Source organism: Bombus pascuorum, unplaced genomic scaffold (assembly GCF_905332965.1).
Source record: "Bombus pascuorum unplaced genomic scaffold, iyBomPasc1.1, whole genome shotgun sequence".
Lineage (NCBI taxonomy): Eukaryota > Metazoa > Arthropoda > Insecta > Hymenoptera > Apidae > Bombus > Bombus pascuorum.
In genome coordinates this window covers 520,163-546,398 of record NW_026869730.1, presented here as the reverse complement: position 1 = coordinate 546,398, position 26,236 = coordinate 520,163, and the positions used below count along the sequence as shown (strand labels likewise).

General features: G+C 39.0%; 3 protein-coding genes across 3 annotated transcripts in view; 1 reads left to right on the top strand and 2 right to left on the bottom strand.

The window, feature by feature from the left end:
* LOC132915620 (POU domain, class 6, transcription factor 2-like) overlaps positions 1–26,236 on the bottom strand; it is a 128,556-nt gene that overhangs the window by 27,965 nt on the left and 74,355 nt on the right. The gene's annotated exons all lie outside the window — the stretch shown is intronic.
* The window catches only part of LOC132915621 (POU domain, class 6, transcription factor 2-like), a 455,505-nt gene continuing 438,362 nt past the window's right edge, over positions 9,094–26,236 (top strand). Inside the window, exon 1 of the mRNA XM_060975460.1 lies at positions 9,094–9,547. Within this exon, the coding sequence (XP_060831443.1) occupies positions 9,115–9,547 (433 nt within the window). The 5' untranslated portion in view covers positions 9,094–9,114. The remainder of the gene's footprint in view (positions 9,548–26,236) is intronic.
* Positions 21,759–23,937, bottom strand: LOC132915617 (protein RRP5 homolog). The gene is given in 3 exon segments (XM_060975450.1): positions 21,759–21,906; positions 21,954–22,119; positions 23,049–23,937. Coding segments are annotated over 3 exon segments (1,203 nt in total).

The following is a 26,236-nucleotide window of genomic DNA, read 5'->3' as shown; positions in this document are numbered from 1 at the left end:
GTTGGTGTTGTTGTTGTGGTTTTGGTTGGCTACGGGTGTTACTTCCTTGGTTGCTTGCGCGTAGCTTCGACTGCCAGTGGTGTTGATATTGTTGTGGTTGTTGTTCATTACGTACTGTACTTTTATTGGTGTCTCAGCTTCTGCCCTGTCTTGTTGTGTGTGGTGGTAGTTATATGTTCTGCTTCTAAGCGGCGGAAACAATTTACGTTAGAGTATTTTTCTGGCTGGGCAGCCTTTGTAGCTGGCTGGGTGGTTTCCGTTGCAGTTGTAGCACTTTACCTCGTTTATTTTTCCCGTATATGGGCAGTAAGTTGTCAGGTGCTTTCCTGCGCATTTGACGCACAACGGGTTTCTGTTGCAGTAATTTTTTGTGTGCCCATATTGTTGGCACCGCATGCACTGAGGTATGTCTTTTTTTTGTCTGGGTGGTTCAACTGTGATTATTGTGTTTAAGATTTGTTTAATGTCATAGATTTCCTTGTTGTTTTTGTTCGGTTCTAGTTCTATTAGGAACAGCGGTAGTGGTTGTTTGGTATCAAATCTCGTTATGTTGTTTATTGCTCTTACCTGGTGTCCGATTTTGGCTAGTTCGTCGCATATGTTGCTTGTGTTTGTTCTTGGGTGTAATCCTCTGATTACTACCTTGTAGCTTTTATCCGATTTCAATTGGTACGTGTGGTACCCGGCGTTTTTTTCCTTTAGTAGCTTTACCACTTTTCTATAGGTATCTGGGGTGTTCGTTTGCACTTTTATTTGGTCTAATTTTAGTTGCTTGATGTTGTAATTTTCTTTGCCTGCCGTGTTGTTTTGTAGTTCGAGGAGGGGGTCTATTACCTGTGCGTCTATATAAACTGGTGGTGGTTTCGTGTTGTGTGTTGGTTTTTCCGTTGTGTCTAATTCTTTCTCTTGTGGCAGTGCGCTGAAGGAGTTTTGTAGGGGAATTTCCTGGAGCCACTGCTTACTTTCTGTTTCTGCAGTTCTCCTGGTGTTTACGTTTGTTGTTAGTTTTCTTCTTTTGCTGGGAGTTACGACCTTCCAGCTTCCGTCTTGTTGTGTCATTTCGTTGTTGTTGGCGTTTGTATCGTCGCTCATTCGAGTAATATCCATTTCGGTTTCTGTAGATTCTTGTATTTCCATGTTTTTGTGTACGGCGTATGTTTCGCCGTTGTTTGATATCCTGAGCGGTGGCACTCGTTGCATTTCCTCGTTTTCCCCGCTTTTCGCAATTTCGGGAACACTATCTCTCCACGTTCGGTTTCGAAGGAGAGACCTCTCCGGGCACCCGGCACGTCTGCACTCTTCGGCAGTCAAAAGGGAACTCAATAGAGCTATTTGACCTAACAACGCGGATCTTTGCATAAGTCGATGTCAGATATCAGAGAATGAATATTTGGCGTTGCGCCACCTGTAAAACTTATGCTAAATTCGTGGAAATTTTAGCGCAGAGTTTTCAGGTGGCTCAACAACAAATATTCATTCTCTGTACGATATTTGGTAGCGATACAGAGAACTAGATCAGGTTAAATTAAATCCATATGCAATGATTTTTCATACTCCAATGATTGGATTATGAAATTAACTTGTAATTTGTTAATTAATTTGAAATAAGAATCTTATCATAGAATAGCTCACGAAGGTATTCGAAAACTCTTAACTAGTGGAGAATTTAACCCTTTTAGGATCCTCTGAACTAAACCAGATATTAAAAAGTTTAGCTCGATTAAATCGATGCTCATCAAATCAACAGAAAAGTAACATTTACGTTTAGAAATCTTTTGATTGGTTTATATGATGTCCCCTTGGACGGCGAATATTAACTTCATGTGCAATAATTAAAATACATACAATGCTGACCAGTCCAAAACTGCCTTCAAAACTCCCATGGTAAGCGAGTCTCGTTGGAGAATTCCATTATTCTTACACATTCTAGAGAACGCTAAAATCATGCAGTATGCTTTATAATGGCTCAATCTAGTGTTGGATCTGTGTCTCCGAATATTCGAGCGACTATACGCGTCGATTCGATTGTCACGAATCAACTTTCCTTTTTGCCATGTGGTACGCCAGATGTGACGGTCCTTGCGAGATTCCCCGTAGTCCGGACGCCAAGACCTATCCATTGTTCTGGTAACTCGCAGCAGGCCTAAGAAGACGACATAAACCGAATCTGTTCAGTTTCAGTTTTCTTCACTTAAACATTTTCGTTTTACAGATGGTCCTTATGTTTGTTGCACTCGACTCTTACCTAATACGGAGAAAGCGGGTGCCTGGCAAGATAAGACTTTTCCCATAAACAAGGATGCCCACGAGCCATATCTAGCTCTCCTTGTCTTTACTACCTAATTCATTTACCAATGGGCATCGCGGATCGTTACCCTCACTTTTCCACCAAAAAGTGTGGACAACGAATCCGCGTTCTGAGTTCCAAAGGGAACACCCACACCGAGCTTTCTTCTTTGATGGTACGAGACCGTTCAAACAGTTCCATTTCTAATTCCAATTCAGTTACAATATTGACCTTTGTAATAAAACACTAAGTCTAAAGAATAAAGACTATACTAAAATCAACAGTTGCGTAATTATTCAAAAATTACGCGACACGATCATCGTTTTAGTCAAGCCAAGATTTCTCGGTCTTTACATATTAACAAACGTATTGGCGAAACTGAATGATTTTTGGTCATATTGGGGAAATTGATAGTTTGAATAACTTTTATAAATATAAGGGCCGAAATCGCTCAGTTTCCGAGGTATTCGCGTGAAACTGCCAGTATCGCTACAGTGAACTCTATGTGGTGCGTCTGTGGTAGAACGTACGTCAGTATTGCTTGCCGCTTATACTCTGTTTATAACCGAGGGTCGGGCGAGCTCGAAGCCTCCATGCACAACTGCATATGCGAGACTGCAAAAAATGTCTGTTTAATTCGAATAAAAATGAATATCGTCAAGGTACGTCTTGTGTTTAGATTCGAGTCGGTCTTTTTGATCCAACGCTTGCATATTGTTACGTCGCGCGACACTCTATCTCGACCGGGCCACATACCGCGGGCAAGCTGGCAATCAGATGTCCGCACATTATCACGGCGTGCCTTCATTAGCCTCAAGGACTCATCCTTATTGTTTACTACGGGAAGATTCGGGAGGATGTCTTCTATCACGTATGATGCTGTTGCGCCGCGAGGCTTAGTATGGATCGTGTTTCTAACCGTCTCTCGCGGTCCTCCAGCGTCATATACGAATCGTCTCATTTTCTCGACGAAACATACAATGTATCGACGAGTGTGTCACGTAAAATCTGAATAATTACACAACTGTTGATTTGTAGAATAGTCTTTATTTTTTTAGACTTAGTGTTTTATTACAAAGGTCAATATTGTAACTGAATTGGAATTGAGAATGGAACTGTTTGAACGGTCTCGTACCATCAAAGAAGAAAGCTCGGTGTGGGTGTTCCCTTTGGAACTCAGAACGCGGATTCGTTGTCCACGTGCATTCGTGACAAGTGCATAGCTGTCGCCTAGCAGCGAGTTACAGAAACGCCGATTTCGGTCCGTTCTTTATTTGCACAAAAAGTCGGTCTACGTGATCGTCGGCGCGAGCGGTGGCGTGATCCGAGCGCGCGGGGGTCGTCTCCCCGAGAGAACAAGGATTTTATCCAAGGGCAGTTAGTTTCTTTTCAAAATTCATACTGCATACATCGTGAGCCCTGACGAATAAAATTGCTAGTCTAACGAATATCAAATATCAAGTTCTCTGTGCTCTACCCATAAAATCGATCAACCTTCGGGTCAATCAATTATTGTACTTTCCGATACGACGAAGTCAAACAATATCTGTCGACGCAACAAGCATTGTAGGCGGGTGTAAATAAATAGATATATATTATATACGAGGGTGACTCAAATATAAACGAGACTTTATTTTTAAAATAATTTTATTCAGTGAAATAACATAGCCAAGCACATATTATTTTTCAACATAGTCTCCTGCTTTGGAAATGCATTTTTCCCAGCGGATTGGGAGATTTTTGATCCCAGCATCGTAAAAAGAAGAGTGCTGTGTCAGAAGCCAATTGCGCACAAAGGCCTCCACCGCCGCGTCGTCTTGGAATCGTTGTCCTCCTAGTGCTTCTTTAAGCGGTCCGAAGAGATGGAAATCGCAGGGCGATAGGTCAGGACTGTAGGGAGGATGATCAAGTGGAGTCCACCTTATTTCCTCTAATGTTGTGCAGGTTAGAGCTGCTGTATGAGGCCTGGCGTTGTCGTGGAGGAGAATGACGTCTCGAATCGGTTGGTTACGCCTTTTCGAACGATAAGCAACCTTTGCCTCCCTCAAAAGCTCACAGTAATAAGCAGCATTTATTGTGCGAATGTTCTCCTCCGTAATGCTGGTTCGAGGACGACGATCATGTTCCACATTTTCAACCAGTTCACGTCCTTCCTTGAACTTCTTATGCCAGGCAAACACGCGAGCCCTTGACAGTATCTGATCCCCGAACTGTGCAGTCAATCTTTGCAGAATTTCTATTGGTTTGACGCCTTCATGTGTGAGAAATTTAATAATAATGCGTTGCGCAACTGAGAGGTGTACTTGTTGCTCTGACATCTTGAATACTACCGCCAAACGTGTCTGAACTGGACAACGGCCTGCTCTCCCCACTCCTGACATCCCAACCAATGCACACTAGAAGCGGCCGCTCGCTCCCTTTAAATTTACGCGCTCAGAAACAAAAGTCTCGTTTATCTTTGATTCACCCTCGTAACTGTAAATTCCAGTTATATTCAAAACCAAACACCCCTATTATCCCACAAGAAATAAGGGGATCGCCCTGCTCGTAGTGTCTATACGTTTAATCGTAACGGGAATTTACGACTCCCGTTGACGCGCTTCAACGCGACCGCGCCTCCCCGCAACTGGAAGAAAATACACATATAATTCTAACAGTTATTCTTTTCGTAAAACAATATCAATTATTTATTAGGATACTATTTTTATAATTAATTTGTTATATTTTCTGTATAATTGATCGCCACTATGCTTCTCGTAATCAATCGGTCATCATTCCCGTTACTGGGGGGAAATCAACCTACAGGGCCCTACTGTTCTCTTTAATACGCCGCGAAGTTCAACGGTTGAGTAGTGTAAAATGATCCGAATTCAATCGTTCATGACAAAATACTAATTATCCATGAGACAATGGTTAAACTTTATGTTTGATTTTTTTAATTCAATTTTTACTGACGTTTTTGTGAGATTTTTCTGATTAAAATGAGACTAAACACGATATAGTTTAAATCACATTTATATGTATATGTAATAGACGGGAGAAAATAAGTTTAATGTCACGCAATAAGAAAACATGCCACAAATTATATCGTGTTTGGTCTTGTTTTAAACAGAAAAAGCTTCGAATTATGCTTACAAAAATTTTATTCAAAAAAATCGAAAATGAGAAAGTTTCGTTGTTGCGTTAACATTGTCTGATCGATATGTATCTTTATCAAGCCGACTCTCACACCTTTTTCTGTTTCGCTTTGTTCACACGCTCAGGAAAACCATCCGTTTCAGAAACAGTAATAGGATAGGCTAGATATCCTGCATACTATAGCCATCCAAACAATAACCAAATAGTAACGGAATAGGCATCTCTGAGATACACCAGACAATAATTTCTCCGTAGGAACTAACACCACAGTACAAAAACCCTCCAAAATAAGCGCTCTGATCAGCATGTTAAAATATTTTAACTCAGTTACTTATTTTTACTCAGTCGATGTTAATATGGAACTCCGATATGGTAGATTCAGTCTGGATTAGTAAAGAGATTAATATTTCGTTTTTTTCGTTATGTTTTTCAATCTTGCGTATGACGTTGGTAAAGTTTTCGAGTTGATTCGTCTTAGTATCGTCTAATACATCTTTGATAAATGCTGTTTGGTTACTAAGGGTCGGTTTTATTTTATTGTTGGAGTCATATAATGTACCAATATTTTCATTCATGAGTTCTAGATCTTTTTCGAGGAGAGTTCCGAGTAGAGTTTTAGATACTGAGCCTATGACGTTGAGCAGTCCGCGTTTGCTTCTACTATACTGTAATAAAAATTTGAGTTCATGCTAGGTTTTGGAGATTTCTATACTTGATTTTTAGATTGTTTATTTCTGGTATGTAAGCGCAAGGTGGTTTGCATTGACGGTCGATTAGCTCAATTATATGTTGTAATCTATTAGTTTGATCGATTGGGTTGATAAGGTCCACTATAAGAGTGATATCTACTTGTTCATTATATAGATAGCAATCGTCGATATGTTCTAAGAAAGCGTTAGCATAATTTAGTGGTTATTACTAGATCGCTTTAAATGTATTCGAGAGTTAGAATTATCCATGTTATGGTCGCCTTTATGAAAAATAAGGTTTTAGTCTGTTACCGTGAATTCTTTCCGTTCAACCATTGGACTATTCAATAAGATAAGTGGCTGGATTGAATGAAAGGATTTCTGCCGGTCCTAGCCATTCGTGGTCTAGTTTGTTGGTTTTGTGATCGTTATGTACCCATACTTTACCTTTTACTTGGAATATCGTTTGCGTTTTGATAATTTTTCGAATCTGATCTCTCTGATATCGCTGTTTGCTTGATTCGGTGATTTGTCTTGCTTTGACTATATAGGCGTTATGTTGATTTTTCCAGAGGTTGAATAATTGTTCTTTAGTTAGGGTGGGGGTGTTTGATATTGAGAATGACATGTAGCTTGTCGTCCAAATGTCAGTTCGAAAGGGGTATATCCGGTAGTTTCGTGTACTGAGGTGTTCCATCCCATACATATTAGTTTTAGGTTTTCGTCCCAGTTATTTTGTCGGTCGATCATGTAAGTTCGAATAAGGTTTTTTACCACAGCATGTACTCATTCGAGGGATCCGTTAGATTGCGGGTGGAAAGAAGTAGTTTTTATGTGTCAAATCTTTAAAACCTTTTCAAATGTATCCATCAGTTTACATACGAAATTTCGTCCCATATCAATGAAGATATTTTTAGGTGCAGAAAATATGTGCACATAGTGATCCAAAAGTTCGTTGATAATCGAGTTGGCTGTTTGGTCCTTTAAAGGGATGAGAACGAGATATTTGATCAATTGGTCTTGAATAGACAAGATAAATTGATTACCTCGTTTGGTTTTTGTAAGAGGTCCGAATATGTCCATTGCAATTTTGTCATTAGGGTTAATGAATGTGTCAGTTATCAATTTCTCTCGTTGGCAAGTTTCACAGTTTTGTATAAATTCTGTGACGTCTTGTTTTAGATTTGTCCAGTGATGCTGCTCTTGTATTCGTTTCATGCTGCGTTGTGTACCTAAGTGTCCTTTTTTTTTCCCCGTGGAGGAAATCCGCACGGACACCCGCCGCATCTAGGGGGAAGAGCGGCGAGGTAATGTCGGACTCCAACCGACCAAAACCTCCACGATGACCGTCCCTCTTGCGATCGAAGGGTGCCCGGAAACCGCTGAGGCCACAATAACACAAACAAGGCAAGTCAAATATCTTGGACTTCACATAGATACACACTTCACATAGAAACAGCATATCAAATCAATAATAGACAAAATACAGACAGCAAGGAGACAAATGCACTGGCTAATAAGCCGAAAATCCAAACTAAGCACAGAAAACAAACTAAAAATTTACAAAATAATCATAAAACCAATCTGGACATACGGAATTCCACTATGGGGAACAGCAGCAATGAGCCATATAACCAAAATCGAAACAATGCAATCCAAAATCCTTAGAACGATAGTAAACATCCCATGGTACGTTAGAAATGAGGACATTCGGAAAGACCTGGGAATACCAACGATCAAGGAGGAGATTACCAGACTCGCAAGAAGGTCCTGAGAAAGAATACAAACACACCCGAACCAGCTGGCAGCGGAAACGAACAACACAACAAACATCGCAAGAAGACTAAAAAGGAAACACCCGATAGACCTCATGAAAGATATAACCTAGGAAACACGAAGATGGCACCCCGCTGGGGGTAGCCACCCACATGCTATATTTTATTTTTATTTTTTTTTTTACCAATAAGACTTAATACTTTACCAAATGTCCTTCAGGACAAATTGTAAAAAAAAAAGACGTCGGACATCTGGTGGGTTCTCAATGCAAAACATCGAGTAGCCGCCTGCTTTGAACAAGTATTCGATGCAGTATGAATTTTAGACCTTATATACAAAATATGTCTTTCTTTGGGCAATAAACGCTATAATTAAAATTAAAAAAGTACTCGTTCTCGTCCGATCACGAAGGTTAGCAACGCTGGGCACGGATTAATACTTAGATGGTTGACAGCTTGGGAACTCCGTATGGTATTGGCTTTTTATTTTTCTAATTTTTTTTGCTTTCTTTAATAATCTATTTTTAGTAATCTACGATATAAACATCGAGAAAAAGAAATGTTTCAGATCACGCGACTATTACCATACATTATATTATTCTCATTTGCACATACATCTGTCTTTTTAATATTCTTTTTTTTTCTTGAAATATAAAAGCAAATAACAAAATTACTTACTTCAGCCAACTCTCATACCACGTTGAGAGCACTCGTTCTCGTCGAGTCGACTGCGAACCTCCGAGCCAAACGGACCTCTCAGCCCTAAAAAAAAAAAAAGGGACAGCTGACCCAGACCCGAACAGTGCGCGCGCCAACTTGACAATCTTTCGCGTAGAGAAAGTCTAAGTGAAAAAAAAGAAAAAAGTGACAAAAAGTGGAAAATTGATTAGTGACACCATCGCTATAAATAGGAAAAAAAAATAACAACAAAATAAATAAAAAAATAGGCGACATCGATAATGAAGCAGAAAGCAAAAAAACGGAATCCTCCGTAATCCCAACAAAAAAAACGAGTAAAAGAAAAGCAATCTCGCCAAAAACGGACAAAGAAAACAACATTAGCATAAGACTTTCCGCGCAAAAAACGCGGAAACTCAACCCACAACCAAAGCTAGTGGGAAGGCACAAAAGACCACCAGACAACCCGGAAAACACAGAAGAAGATCTCGTTCTAATCCAAGAAGAAAACAATACACAAGACACCACCGTCAAAGAAAGCAAAAACATGAAAACTACAAGAAGCCCTCCCTCACCAGTGATACCAACAAAAAACAGATTTGAAGTGTTACAAACACAGGAAACCACCATACCACAACAACAGAATCACACTCAAGCAACGTCAACAAAAGAATCAACAATACAAAATGCGATCGTGGAAGCCATAAGAAAGAAGAACAATGAAATGCGAATCAAAGCAAACAGGAGGACTACGCCCACATTGGGAACACCACACACCCAAGAAAAATCAAACGACACACGAACAAACAGCCCCCTCGCCCCACCTAGGAGGCCGCCGACACCACAAAATCAACACACTCATCTGATCAAACCAAAAGAGCAACCCCCACCGACAAAGACACCGATGGAACAAGCACAACAGGAACAGCCCACCAACCACCCCACAGAGGAACAACAGGACGCCCCCTCACCCACAAAAGGTAACAGGCCCCCGCCAATCAACATAACGCATCAAGACCCAAAAGACACCATTGCTCTCTTACAAGACGCTCTCAAAATCAGAAACTTTCACATCAACAGAATACACGCGAACAAACACGCTCTATACCTACATAATCTAAGCGACTACATTAAAGCAAAAGAATTACTGATAACAACAAACACAACGTTCTACACATACACACCAAAAGCACAAAAACAACACACGTTCCTATTAAAAGGACTAGACATTAACCTCACAGAGACAGAAATACTAGAAGACTTACAAGCATTAAAAATAGACGACATACAGTTTACGAAAGTATCGCGCTTCTCGACAAGAAAGTCAAGGGAAAGTAACAGACTGCTCCCAATATACATAGTACAGGTATCCCCCAATAGCAACGTCGTGAAATTACAAAAAATAAATAGACTAAGCTACTACAAAATAACGTGGGAAAAAATAAGAAAAAATGACATTACCCAATGCCACAAATGCCAACGATTAGGCCACACAGCACAAAACTGCAACCTAATCTACCGCTGTGTAAAATGCACCGAGCCCCATGGCCCAGGCGAGTGCAAAATAAAAAAAGACGGTACAATCACAAAGGATAAAATATTCTGCGTCAACTGCAAAAGCTACGGACACCCCGCGTCATACAAAGGGTGCCCCAAAATCATAGAGCTGCGCCAAAAACTTTCAGAAAAAGTTAAAAAAGACAAAGAAACAAAAATCAAACGACTAGAACAGATAAGCCGAAAATACACCCCAGAACTAAAGTTCTCGGACGCAGTGAAACAACAAGCAAGACCAAAGCAGGAAATCGAAAACCCCCCTCACACAATAAACCCAAAACTAGATTCGCGGGCAAACCAAATCCCAATTACAACCGAGATCATCCCTCAACAAATAATATTAAACGCTTTCGAAGATTTTAAAAAATGTATCATCCAAGCACTAAATCAACAACAAATACAACTCAACGAATTAAAAAATGCAATATCATCGCACGAAGACAGGTTCAACACCATCTTCAACTCCTTAGATATCGCAGTCGACAATTAGCCAAAACACACCAAACCAACAAACACAGCATAAAACATCCAAATTAGATTTAAAACACCTGAAAATAATTGCAATAAATGCAAACTCTCTAATCTCAAACCAAAAAAGATACAGTATGCTAACCCTAATAAACAAAGAAACCCCCGACATCGTACTCATCTCAGAAACAAAACTGAACAAAAGACACAAAGTATCCTTCAAAAACTACTCCATAATAAGACACGACAGACCAAACGCTATCCAAGGAGGAGGAACGGCAATCCTCATAAAAAACCCCCTGAAATTCAAAGAAATCCAAAACGACAAAATAACAAATTTTAAAACCCTGGAGACGACAACCATAAAAATAAAAATAAACAAAAAGGAAAACTTACTCATCACCGCAGCCTACGCAACCTACGGAAACGAAAAAGAATTTAACGACGAATTCAATAACCTCTTCGAACTTTTACAGCTCGACAAACAAGAAAACTTCCACATAATAGCCGGCGACCTTAACGCAAAACACACAAGCTGGAAAAACCCACTAAACAATACGAGAGGAAACTTCATCAGAAACTGGCTAGACAATAAAAGCATACACTACAAAACAAACCTTTACAGCTCCGAGCTACCCTCCTACCCAAAAGGAGGCTCATACCTCGACATATGCCTAACAGATGCACGACTAAAAATCCAAAACTTACGACCAAATAACACGCTCAAAACCCTAGACTACGACAGCGACCATAAAGCCATACTCTTACAGATAAACAAAAACACATCCGACTACCTAACACTTGAAACACAAACCGAAACCCCCAAGTACAACTACAAAAAGACAAACTGGAAAAAATTCCAAAAACTACTCGAACAGAAATGCGACCTAAATATCTACAACAACGTCAACCTAACAAACAGACAAATCGACACATACATAGACGAAATCGAAAAACACATACAAAGCGCACTCCAAAAATCCGTCCCAACCTTCAAACAAAAAAACTCTTGCGATCCATATATCAACAACAAAATAAAAGAACTACAACGAGACAAAAGCTACATACTCTCCAAAATAAACAATATAAAACACAACTACTCTTACGACAAAAGAGAGGAATTAGAATACCTAAAATACCTACTACACAAAATAAAATTACAACAGAAACAAGAATTCGCAAACTCTATAAACCTCTACTGGACAAACAAAATAAAAAATATCTCCAAAAACGACTCAGCCAACATGTTCCCACAAATAAATCAAATCTTCAGACCGAAAGAACAAAACCCCAGCACTCCGCTCAAATTGCCCCCAGAGAAAGCTCCCCTCATCCAAGAAGCAGGTATAGAGATACACAACACCAGCAAAGACACCGAGAATAACTTCATAATAACTAAAACAACAGAAAAACTAGACATCATAGGCACCCACTTCTCCAAAACACACACCCAAAACGAACACATGGGCCGAGAAGAATTAAACAGAATCATCATCGCAGAAACGAACAAACTCAAAAACGAAATAGAACAAGACATAACGTTAAACAAAACAGTCTGCACGTTCTCAAACGAAAACACCTCAGACAATCCCAAACAACCAGAAACAGAAATAAATTACTTTACAAATTATAACCAACTAAACAAAATCTTCGCCAAGCTAAATAATAAAAAATCCTCCGGCTTCGACGGCATCCCGAACATCTCACTTAAGCACCTACCGAACAAAATAAAATGGTACTACACAGTAATATTCAACAATGCGCTAAACAACGCATACTTCCCGAAAAAGTGGAAAAAAGCCAAAATAATAGCAATCACAAAAAAAAATAAAGACGGCTCATCACTCACAAACCTACGACCAATAAGTCTCTTCCCCAACATAAGCAAAGTATTTGAAGTAGTCATCAACAACCCCCTAACTACATTCTGCAAAAAAAAAACATTATACCAGAAAACCAATTTGGCTTCCGACACAAACACTCCACACTACACGCGACAAACAAACTCACGTCAGACATCTGCTGGGCACTAAACGCAAAACAACGAGTAGCCGCCTGCTTAATAGATCTCGAAAAAGCCTTCGACACAGTCTGGATCACAGGCCTCATTTATAAATTAATAAAAAAAAACTTCCCGAGATACTTAATCAAAATAGTATGGGACATGATCACAAACAGAACATTCCTAATGACCGAGGGTTCTCATACATCGAACAAAGAATTCACCATAAAAAACGGACTCCAACAAGGAACTGTAAACTCCCCGCTACTCTTCAACATATACAACAGTGACATATTAAACCTGTTCGACATGAACAAATCTACCCACAAACGCTCCATAGCCTTCGCAGACGACCTAATCATCTACGTAACAGGCCGCAAAACTAAAACAATAAACACAGACCTCCAAGAACTATTCGACAAAATCAATGATTACTACCACACATGGAAACTAAGAATCAACGCAAACAAATGCGAAAGCATACTGTTCAAACCCAAAACCAGCGAAATCGGCCCAGCAGAAAGAAAACACTGCAAAAATTTCCAATTAAAAGAAAAGTCATCCGAAGAGACAATCATACCACACAAAAACTGCGTAAAGTACCTAGGCATAAACATAGATGACAAACTAAATTACAAACAACACATAGAAACCCAACTCGCCAAGGCCAATAAAGCATTCTGGAGAGCAAAAAGACTATTTTACTCGAAACATCTCAAGAGCAATGTAAAAACATTATGCTACCAAGCTCTAATTAGACCAATTATAACATACGGTTGCCCAATCTGGTACAACATACTAGCATCGCTAATGGAGAGAATCCGCGTTTTCGAAAGAAAATGCATTAGAGCTTGCCAAAATGCGTACAGATCCGAACAGAGCGGATACAAAAAATATATAAAAAACAAAAAAATCTACGACCTAGCCAACATTCACCGCATTGACTGTCACATACTAAAACTAGCAAGAAATCATTTCGCACAAGCGTCAAAAATAAAAGAAAACAGCCTAATCTTCAGCGGCTTATACCCAAACGTACTATATTACAAAAACACAATGACAACAGGCTACATCCCCCCAGAAGCGTTCCTATACCTAGACGAAAAAAATTACCTCCAAGACCAAAACAATATCCCGATAATTTTCCATATAAAAAGAAAAATAGGGATAAAAACAATACTCTACGAGGAAAACTTAAACGGACTGACTGCAGACACCAGGTGGAGGTACAACATGGCCCTCCCCCAAAAAGACACTAAAGACAAACACAGAAGAAACACAAAAAAATATTGGTGGATTCCAAACCCATAAGAAAATATAAGTGAAAACTACCAATTCGACAAAAAAACCATTCCTACCACCGTGTAACCTATATGTAAGTACTGTAAATATGTAAATACTATAATCATTGTAAATAATATAATTTAACACCCCCCTCCCCTTCCCACTCATCCCCCCCCCAAATCCCACAACGCATAAAAGTAATACACCGAGGAGTCCTGTTTTGCGGCCAAGTTTCAGGACAAAATACAACACACACAAGAATACACAAAAATCACGCACCAATGCGACTTAAACCCAAAAAAACAAAAAAATAAACGCAAAAACCGAAAACCCACGACACATATTAGACCATGGCTACGTCGTACCGACGCGTATCGGTACTTTTGCCTAATCCACCCTACAACCGAAATTCATTGTTTATTGTGAATAACATACACATGTAATACTCATCTTCTTGGACAATAAACGTTATAAAAAAAAAAAAAAAAAAGCACTCGTTCTCGTCCGATCACGAAAGTTAAGCAACGTAGGGCACGGATAGTACTTAGATGGGTGACTGCTTGGGAACTCCGTGTGGTGTTGGCTTTTTTTTTAACTTTTTCCAATTCTTCCTATTTTTCTTAATAATTTATGATCATGTACCTCGTGTTAAAAGTATATTTTTAGTATTACTGGGTATGTCAATGTCGTGGTTATTTGCAGCTTTCTCCATGCTTTTGATTATATATCTAAGTACGCTTGTTGAATCTCGTACTACCTATAAATTGTTGTCTAGCACTTAAGTGTAATTTTGTGTACATTATACACCAGTACTGTGCGCTATAATTCATTCACTGCACAGCAGATTTAATGCACCAATTATCCGTGCATCTATTGCACTGATTTTTTTTTTTTTTTTTTTTTTTTTTTGGTAGAGGAAATCCGCACAGTCGTCCGCCGCTACGGGGGAAGAGCGGCGTGGTAGTGTCGGACTCCAACCGACTAAAACCTCCACGATGACCGTCCCAATTGCGACCGAGGGGTGCTCGGGAACCGCTGTGGCGACACACCGGGCCCCCCGCGCACAACATTCCGACCGTATTACGTCTCTCACTCTCTCAGAAGCCGTCCGGATCCCCAACTGGACTACTTGCTGGCTCCCGGGTGCTGGAAGATCCAGTACCTAACTTCAATCCCCTTCGGAGTTCGCGGTGACCCTCGCGCGCCCCGTGTAGGTGCATCCACGGGCACCGCTGCGCCCTTGTCGGCCGATCCTCTCGGGATGGGAATCCCGCTCCCTCGCCCGCTCCGCTGCCTTCTTCCGCGGCATAACTAGTTCGCAGAAGGAGATACCTAAGTTTTCTTTTTTTTTTTTTATTTTATTTTGGTTATTTTACAATTTGTCCTTGCGGACATTTGGTAAAGTGTTATATCTTGTTGGTAAAGAAAAAAAAATATAAATAAAAAATAAATATAGCATGTGGGCGGCTACCCCCAGCGGGGTGCCAGCTTCGTTTTTTTTTCTAAGTTATATCTGAGAGATACCTAAGTGTCCTATGATTTCGTTATGGTTTTCGCGTAGTATTTTTTGTTTTTATTCATTATCGTAGTTTACTGGTGGATCTTGTCCAAATATTAGTTTAATTTGAAGGATTCTCGTTGTCAAGAATCTTAACATAAGTTGAATATTTACTTTTTCTAATGTGCTGAAGCTATTGTCGTTTATTCCTATTTGCAAGCATTCAGTTTGGCATCTAGTAAGTGTTTAGTTAATTGATATAACCAATGTTGTTCGTTAAAGTCTCCTAGTTCTTTGTAGTTTGTAATTTGTTTAAAGTGTGGTCTATTAGGTTTATTAGAGCTGGAGTTGTATTAGTTTTCCAGTCGATATGGTCATCACAATAGTCTGGGTTTTCTAGATCGAATGATACGGATTGAATTTCTTCATTGGAGATAGGGTACAATCGGGATAGAGCGTCTGCAGCTGTATTTTCCTTTCCTTTTTTGTATTCAATTTCATAATCGTACTCTTCGAGTCTCAAGCGCCATTGCATAAGTCTCGATGAGGGATCCTTAACATTTTTTAAACATTTTAACGCTTGATGATCACTTTGAGTCCTAAATTTTCTATCAAGTAGGTATTGCCTTAATCTTTTAATTGACCATCGTTCCTGTAATGCGCTCTTGCGTTGTCTCTTGTCTCTTGACAACGTATTTTGAGTACTTCAGATAGTGACAATGATTTTTCACATCAATGTACATTGAGCCCTTTACGAATTGGCGAAGAAATTTATATTCAACATGATTCCCTCGAGCAGCCGAAGAATCTGGATCGCCATGTAACTTCTCTAGTGAGAGTAACCCGATCGAATATTGTGAACTATTTTGTGATTCCGTACTATGGTTACAGATAATTGGAGAAACTCTTAGGTTGTCCGAAAAGTATCTTTAGTTTCATATGGTGATAATAGATGAACGAAAATTTCTGTTTTATACTATTTACTGAATTAGGTGTGATCCATTTCGTGCTATTTCTATTATTATGTTCGTGCATAATTCAATAAACTAATATAAAACAAAAAAAATTAGGTCTATTATTTCCTTCTGAAACGAAAGAAAATGTTCGGACAACCTAATACTATTACGCGGAATATTCAGGTTTTTTATCTGGAGAACTATGATCATCTAAAACAGAGAATTGAACACGAGTTACTATATTAGAGATGAAGGCATTTACAGTGTCACGCGCTCAAGAATGTCAGAAGCAGTAATAGGGTAGACGAAACATCCTGCATTCCACAGCTATCGAAAGAATAACCAGATAGTAACGGAATAGCCGCCTCTGTCATACACCCGACGATAACCTCTCCAGAGGAACTAAAACTTCAGTATAAAAACCCTCCCAAATTAGCGCACGACACCTTTTTGTTGTAACACTCTGAACCGTTACTCTGTTGGATTCGTATAGTTAATTCTATTACCATATCTAACGTTCAATTTCTTCACCTTATTTGTGAAACGTTCGAACTGCGACGCGAGGAGATCATCGATGATCTGTCATTTTCGTGATTTCTTGTGTTCCCTACGTGACTACAGCAGTGCTACTAGAAATGGGAATTACAAAAGAATCCAATACATGTTCGTATTGAATCGAAAATTCACGGAACATACCGTGGTTCCGAAAAATGTTTCCGAGAAACAGATTTCAACAAATTTTGAAATATTGTCCCATGATTGAGTATTCTTTATGTCTTTCATCGGGTCACGAGAAAAACGATTCCTGTACAAAATTTGAGTCAATTGTTAGACACAGTTTTCTTTCGACTGCCGAAGCGTGCACACGTGTGTATAGTGCTCAGTTCACAATAAGTGACGACCCTCCGTCGAAAGTTAGTTTAAACAGAAATAAACCAAGTGTTATCTAAACTTACTCGTGGAAATTCCAACACTTCTAATCTCTAATCCAAATCATAGCCTCTCGACTAGTTATTTCAATTTGAATTAAATAGCTCAGAAATGGCCCAAGTAACCAGATCAGACCCTCATGAACAAAACTACAACCGCACCGTAACAACATAAAAAAACCTAAGCTTGATTTAGTCAAAAGAAATGTAAACACTAGTCAAAACGAACCGTCAACAAGTCACGTTACCACTTACAACAGATTCGCAATATTAGAATCTACAGACGATTCTATGGACGTAGTTGAAACATCAGCAAATCAACACACACAAAAAATCCTCCTTCCCCACCAATCTTTATTTATGATGTTATCGATATTCAAACATACATACATTACATACTAAAAATTAAAAATAATCAGGTTAAAATCCTGCCGGCCAATCTACACTCCTACAGAAAACTAACAAAGTTACTAAAAACGCTAAACGCAAACTTCCATACATATCAAATGAAACAAGAAAGACCTTTTCGTGTAGTACTACGCAACATACACCACTCAGCTAAGTTAGATGAACTAAAACTTGAACTCTTAAATCATGGCCATGAAGTAACCAACATTAGCAATATAAGACGCAGAATCACACAAAACCCGCTATCCTTATTCTTTACCGACCTAAAGCAAAAACCAAATAACAAGGAAGCCTATAGTATCAATCGTCTAATGAACTCGAAAAATTGAACCATCTTTTATAAAAAAAGAGACAGTTCAATGCAAAAGGTGCCAAAGGTACGACCACACGCAACCCCAATCACCGCTGCGTTAAATGTGCAGGTATTCACCCTACAGATCAGTGCACTAAATCTTCAGAAACCCTAGCGAAGTGCATCCTCTGTCAAGGAGAGCATCCTACGAATTATAAAGATTGCACAACCTACAAGACCTTGTATTAATAATAAGTACTCCAAACCCAGAGTTAAGGACTTAACCAACCAAACACTTAATCCACAAAAGTTCACTACCCCTTCAATCTCTTATGCACAGGCAGTTCACGGAAATCAAAGCAGACCGAAAATCTATAGTGCTCAATCACAAATTAGTGTTTCCAGTTCACAAAACACGGACAACTACAAAAGACTTGAAAAACTAATCGTGAAACAAACAGAGGAAATTAATAACTTGCTATCACTGCTTACAATCATCGTGGACAAATTAACACGCTCCGTAAAATAAAACCAATACGCATAACTCTTTGGAATGTTAACGGTCTAGCTCAGCATAAATACGAACTAGAACTCTTCCTAGAACAACAAGAAAGTGACATAATGCTTATATCTGAAACTCACTTCACCGATAAAAATTACCTGAAAATAAATGGTTATAACTTTTACCATACCCAACATCCCAGTGGAAAGGCCCACGGCGGCGCCGAAATTATCATCAAGGCCAGTATAAAACACTTTGAGCTTCCGTCATTCCAAAAGGACTACCTCCAAGCCACAAACCTAGCGATAGAAGATTGGCATCACCACATCAATCACCGCATCAGCAGTATATTGTCCTCCTAGACAGTCTATTTCCAAAGAAAACTTCGATAAATTCCTCGAAGACTTGGGCAATAGAATATATAGCTGGAGGAGACTATAAAGCTAAACATACGCAATGGGGTAGCAGACTTATCAGAGTAAGAGGCAAAAACCTTTTGCAAATCATTAAAAATCATTAAAAATTACAAAAATGACCGTTCTCAAAAATATCTTGCTAATCTGTCTCGCACAGCTGACTTCAACTACTCACTATGGAAGGCATCCAGGAAACTCACTCGTCCTCCGCAAATAATCCCTCCAATTCGCTATCCGCAAGGTGGATAGGCGCGTAGCCCTATACAAAAAGCCAAGTTGTTTGCAAACCACCTAACTAATGTCTTCAAACCGTATTCCTCCACTATTGTCGCCGAAATAACGGAATACTTGAATTCTCACTTCCAGATGTTTCCTCCTCTTGAACCTTTCTCATCTTTGGTAGTTATTGAATTAAAACGTCTCCTGAATCCAAGAAAAGCATCGGAACATGATTAGATAAGTAACAAAGCTATCAAGGAGCTTCCCAAAAAAGGGATTGCTCTCATTACCTCTATTTTTAATGCAATTCTTCGCCTTGAATACTATCGTAAGTCCTAGAAAATATCATTAATTATCCTTATCTCTAAACCTGGAAATCTAATACATCGAGCTCAAACGAGCTCTTATCGCCCAATTAGTCTTCTACCCACTTTGTCCAAACTATTTGAGAAGATGCTAACGAAACGACACCTTCCACTTTTAGAGGAGTTGAAAAGTATGCGGGATCATCAATTCGGCTTTCGGAAGCAACATTCTACGACAGAGCAAATTCATCGTCTAACTCATAAAATCAGCCAAAATTTAGAGAAGAAAAAATACTGCTCTGCGGTATTCCTCTCCGATAATAGGCTGTTCATGATTAAATACTTAGACGCTATAACCGCAACATTCCCAAAAGAAACTGGCATACCCCAAGGCGGTGTCCTCGCATCTCTGCTGTTCACCATCTACACTGCCGACTTACCAACCTTAACAGAGATGACCACAGCGACATTTGCTGATGACACAGCTTTATTAGCATCCCACTCAGAACCAATAATTGCCTCCTGAACTCTCCAGCGAGGTCTCGACTCTATGGGAAAGTGGTTCCACAAATGGCGCTTCAAAATAAATGAAATGAAAATAAATCCAGTCACGCTGCGAAAACAATCCTGCCCCTAGGTGACCATAAATAATATTCCAATTCCAAACAAAGGATCAGTCAGATATCTGGGCATGATTCTAGACAGAAGATTGACATGGAAACAACATATCTTAGATAAAACCAAACAACTCAAAGCAAAATTTTAAAAATTCTACTGGCTCATCGGCCGACGTTCCAACTTAAACACGCAAAGTAAAATTACATTATACAAGGCCATATTAAAACCTGTTTGGACCTATGGAATCCAACTATGTGGAACAGCAAGTAATTCCAACATAGAAATTCTCCAACGATTCCAATCGAAAACCTTAAGATCCCTAATAGATACACCTTGGTATGTTACCAACGAAACAATACAATCGAAACGATCATATAATATAATACGATACGATAATATAAGAGTTAACAACCACTAAAACCTATTAGTTACCCAATTACTTGACACGACGGATCAGATCTGCAGACTAAAAAGGCAATACCCCTTAGATTGAAGCATTGGATTCAACTAAAATCAAACATACTATAAACTTTTATAATACAAGTCATAGTACCACGCCAAAATAATTTACTTAAAATTCTGTATGAGAATTGATTTTAAATTATCTACTAAATAAAAAAAAAAAAAATGTTGGACACGCTAACAGAGTCTTCTAATTACATTATACAACACAAAGAATCATCAATTGATGAATCGTTGGGACGCTGTCATTCTAGCGTAATCAGATACTTGCAAAATAGGAAACAATATTGCTGAGACATAAAATTGTGGATGCTGCGCGATGCAGTTTCAAAGTATTGTTTGACGTTTTATTGCTACAAAGACGCAAAACTAAAAACTGATAGCAATAGAAGAATGTTCGGGCTTGGATATAATGTCATGATAAATTTATTAAAAGAAAGTAATTATTTGAATAAGAGATACTACATTTTTTTCGATAACTTTTTTAGCGTTGATTTTGCTAGATATTTATATTCTACGGAAAGCTATTGAATTGAAACTATTAGAAGAAAGAAACAACGTATTCCCGATTATTCGAGAAAAGCTAATATAAATGAAGTGAAATATTTTCGAAACAATGAAGATTTGTTCTATGCGTATCGCGAAAGAAAGAGTGTAAAAAATTCTGCATTACTAATTTCAACAAAGATAGCGAATTAAAATGTGATAATAACAAAAAGACAACATGACAGAAAAATGCATTCGTCAAAAGCAGCTATCATTCAATCTTACAATACCTACATGGATGATGTCGATGAATCAGATAAAATCCTGTATACCTAGATAGATCACGATGAACCAAGAACAGTTAAATATTGGAAAAACATTGTTTTGGTGATAAAGCTAACATTTCATTGTTACAGATTCCCATTTCTTAAGAACATATCTTTGCACATACGCGTTTAAGAAATGACAATCTGTAATAAGGGAATCTTGAGTCAATTGCGTTCAGCCAGCGTTCTTCGCGCTATTCGACAAAAATTTTGTAATCCCCAAAATGAAAAGAAAGTGTAAAGTAAGTGAGGAAAGCTGCAGCAATGGAAATATTATATTCGATGAAGAAGAAACTTATAATGAAGATAGTACAGACATCATGGAAACAACAGATTTAGAAGCTGAAAACTATAAATATTATAAATAACAACATGAAGTTATTGAATGGGGAAACTTTACATAACTGGACTTTTGCTCGCACGATGTAATGAAATACATGTAAAAATGTTTTATTATTTTTGGTCATCTTGTACATTGCTTCTCTACATATTCTACAGCCATTTGTTGAACACGACTCACGTCTTCCCGAGTACCATGTTGTTCTTCAAAATTGATGAATTTTTTAAAGAGAATCTTCATCTTTCAAATGCAAATTATTATAAGGCAAATTCTCTATGAAACTAAAAGGACAAAATATAGTTGAAAAAGTATTTTTACCTTGCCATATCAATATCATTAGATTTCACTAGGGAATCAATATAACAAGACCATATATCCACCCGTTTTGGATAAGAACTTAGAATTTGTTCAAACAGAGTTTGTGCTCTCTCTTTATCCCCAAATTTGTTCTCCATAATTGCAAACCGAGCCATTAGATTTACATCTGTAAAATTTGTATTATATTAGTATTTTATTCTTTATGACATTGTTACGTCGGCCGACTCTCTACCTGAGCCGGACCTCACATCGCGGACGGATGGCAGCCAGATGTCTGCACATCCTTATCGCGTACTCTTGAAAACACTCGCAGCCTGACTATAAATCTCAGAAAACTCTGGCGAAAGTCTTTCATTGCAAACAAGGGCTTTTCCACGAAAGCGTTTTCTAAGGTTTCTGGTTAGCGTCTGGAAAACACGTGAACGCTAAGTGTTCACACGTGCGATGCCTCCTACTCCCAACTTTCCATCGAGGGTGGCTAATACCCTTCCTAGTCCATCGATAGTCTTACTAACCAATAGAAACAATTTCTATTACCCTCACTTCTCCAACCAAAAACTGTCATCAACAAATCAGATGATTCCGTGCGTTAGACACACCCATCCTTAGCTCACCTCCGACACAGCATCGTCACGATCAAGTCAGTTCGTCTTCGTCGTCAATTCAGTCAACACGTCTACAACGATCGCTCAGTCCAACGAACTCACTGAGAAGCATCGTAAAGTCGCAATCTAACATTCTAACCGATCAGTCGCAGTCGAAAACTCTCTGTACGGTCGCGTCCAAATCAGTCACATTGTATAAGATATAACTCGAACATTCTAGTGGTAACTTCCGATACTATTTAAACCGACACCTTATATAAACTGTAAGTATTACTGTGATACAAATATATATTTATTCTACAACCGTAGAATAAGTTGCATTCAGTGAATCACCCCGGTTATCCTAAACGAAACGCGGGGAGCGACCATTTCGCGGCGTCGATTAGCCGAATCGTAGCAAGAATTTACGCCTCTCACTGACGCGTTTTCTCGCGACCGCGTCTCTCCGCGAACGGTCGCAACAGACATTTTATTTCTGTTATGTACATACGTTCACATGCTGGCAAAGATTGCAATGCTCTCTGCATAATATGCTGCGATCTGTCCTTCAAACCTATTTTTAATAATCCTTCTCCACAATTAAACCATGTCTCGGGAATATGTTTAAACTTCGCGATCATGGTATTAATTGTTTTCTCTAATTCCATCTGCCTGCCAGCCTCGACATGAACAGTCAACATGTGACTGTAGATTTTTAGTGGGTCGTTAGACGTCACTGCCTCTCGAAAAACATCATTTAACGATTCAGGAATTCCATATTTAGATTCTAAATTTAACCAAGCCGTCCAAACGTTTAATTTTTCCTTCTCTTCCCTGAAATTAATTGTTTTTACCGCTCTTCTCGCAACTGCTCTTGCTTTCTCTATTTCTGTTGCCTATAAATGGTATGCCATATACTGTAATCATATTATTGAACTGTCTGGACTAGCTAAAACTAATCTGTCGAACTGATCCACAGAATTTGATAACTGGTTGTTGGCCAGCGCATCTTGTCTTTGGCGAATTTCGCCTTCCTTCTGTCTTTCTTGTTCTCGACGTTCAGCGGCACTTAATTTCTTATTTCTCAGTTTTGGTTTTTCCTCTACTTCATCTTCACTATCGCTGTATGACTCTTTATCCTTATCGAGAGATAAATTAGGGTTGCCGTCCCAGAAAAATCCACACGGAGATATCCTTGGCTTCTGCTCGTAATACTTATTATTATCGTAATCCGTATCTTCCAGTTTTATCTTTTCTTCTCCTGTTTGTTCAACACACATTTTCTTAGAATATTCCTTTTCTAAATCTCTCACTGGTTTCTCTCTGTTTCGTTTTCCTTTGTTTTTCATCCTTCGTACTTTCTGTAACTTTTCAATTTTTATTCTTTCGGCGTGTAGCATGTTCTCTTGATTTTGTTCTCACTTTCGACGCTTTACGTAGGACTCGCGATTACACTTGACGATTCGCAATTCTCGGTTACAACTCGACTGACAGACGATGAGTTAAGATAGCGATTGAGCAGAGTACGCGATACAATCTAATACGATGACTGCTCAAGGAACGTAGAGGAATTGTCTTTTTGTATTGATGGCCCTGCGGAGGAAAATTGTAATGGGTGTGGCTAAGAGTACGGGAGAATCGGATTCGTTAGGAAAAGTTTTTGTTAGGAAAGTGGGGGAAATGGACGTCGCTGTTAATTGGTTCATCTACCAGGTCGGTGGGTGAGGAAGGATGCTAACCGCCCTCGAGAGAAAGTTGCTGGCGGAAAGCATCATACGTGAGAAAAGCACATTTTCTTGTATTTTTCCGGAGTAGATAATAAATTAAGGAATGCTAAAACTAAAAGATATTTGATCGGTTTGAAGGACCTTAACTAGAGAAATCCTAAGATTTATGGCGGGTTCTTAAGTTCCTTGAAGGTATGCAATCATCTTGTCCGAGGGATAGAGCCTGCTTTGTATAGCAAGGAACAGAAACCGTTGGAAGGTTTATTGTCGAGTGCCGCTACAAATTGTTTCACGTAGTTCAAACGTTTCGCAAATTAAATGATAATGATAAAGTAAATAATATTTCCGATATGATAGTCTATGTAAACTTTATTATACAAAACTAGCAGTATATGCCATATGGGTGCCACGGGTAGACGTGGCCATCTCTCTGTGACAATAACGACCCGAGAGTATAGAAACGCCAATATACTTCGCCGCTCTGACACTAGAGAGGAAAGGAGAAAGAAAAAGCAAAAGAAAAGGAAGATAACCGCGGTCAAAAGTATGTTTACGTAAGGGTTACAATAGAAGCTATAAGCACGATCAGAGCGGCGATAAAAAATATTAAGAATAACTTTCTTTCGGACAAGATTGAATAATTAAGTAAAAAAGATTTATTTTTCAAAATGAAAAACTGGTCATTATTTACAAAGTGGACGATTTATCCGATTTCAATAACCTTGAAATATGTTGTCAAAGTGAATATTCTGTGCAATTTTCCCTTAAACGTGTGGTGAATTGTGTGAGGATCAATGTTATAAAATAACGAGAGAGATTGCTGCTGCAACCCGTCAAATATATTTGCAATAAATTAAATAAATATAAGTAAATATAAATACCGTCGAAAGACGCTCGCACGAACGTATTCGCGATAGAGTATGAACTCTTGTGGATAACTCGATAACTCGTGTACTCCGTTAATCGCAGATAATAACTCGGATAAGTAACTCGTGTAATAATTCGGATAATGACTTACTCGCTCGCGATCGCGTCCGTTTATTTATACTAGTTGGGGGAGGGGAGGGGGGGAGTCGGAAAATTTGAATTTGTTGACATTGTTTTGCCCGGAGATTATCTATCGTTATATTTCGTACGTTGAGGCAGTGTCCGTGTTCCGAGGCACAACAACATGAGTAGCTCTCGATTCGCCTAGTCCTATGACTTATGTGCCGCTACACATATGTTACAGTCGGTCGACTTTGGTTTCCGAGATATTAACAAAAATTTCAGTTCAACTTACGTTGCGATTACATTTCATTCTGACACAGATGAAGACTGTAAGGATACAACGTATATATACAGGGTGCGCCGTTAGAATCCGGACAAAAGAAGTTTTGTGCAGAAAGTTGTTTATTTAAGTCAATACACAAAAACACATGAAAATGTTGTTATATCTCATTTAAAGGGTCCTTGCTGAGAACTTTTATTCTATGTAACCACCCTCTGCCTCTATGACCTGCTCTATTCTTGCTCTAAAGCGCGAGCACGCTGACTTCAACTGGTCGCGTTTAATTGTCGCGAATTCTGACTCGATAGCAGCTCGTAGGGAGTTGACGTTGGGGTGCCTGCATTTATTAGTTTGTCTCTCGATAACGCCCCACACGTAATAGTCCAATGGGTTTAGGTCGGGACTGTTAGGAGGCCAGAAATCTTTCGACCAAAACATGTCCACATTGTCAGAGAGCCAATTTTGAACAAGATGACTTGTGTGAGCAGGTGCGCCATCTTGTTGAAATAAATACGGCCTTCCAGAAGCCGTAATTTCCATCCACGGCTTTATTACTGTCTTCAGGACCTCCAAATAAACCTCCTTTGTGATTCTTTCGCCTTTTTGGAAGAAGTGCGGAGGCATGACGTCGCCCTCACTTGAGACAACGCTCAAAACGTGAACACTTGCTGGAAATTTGGTTTTGCCCACAACAGGAACATC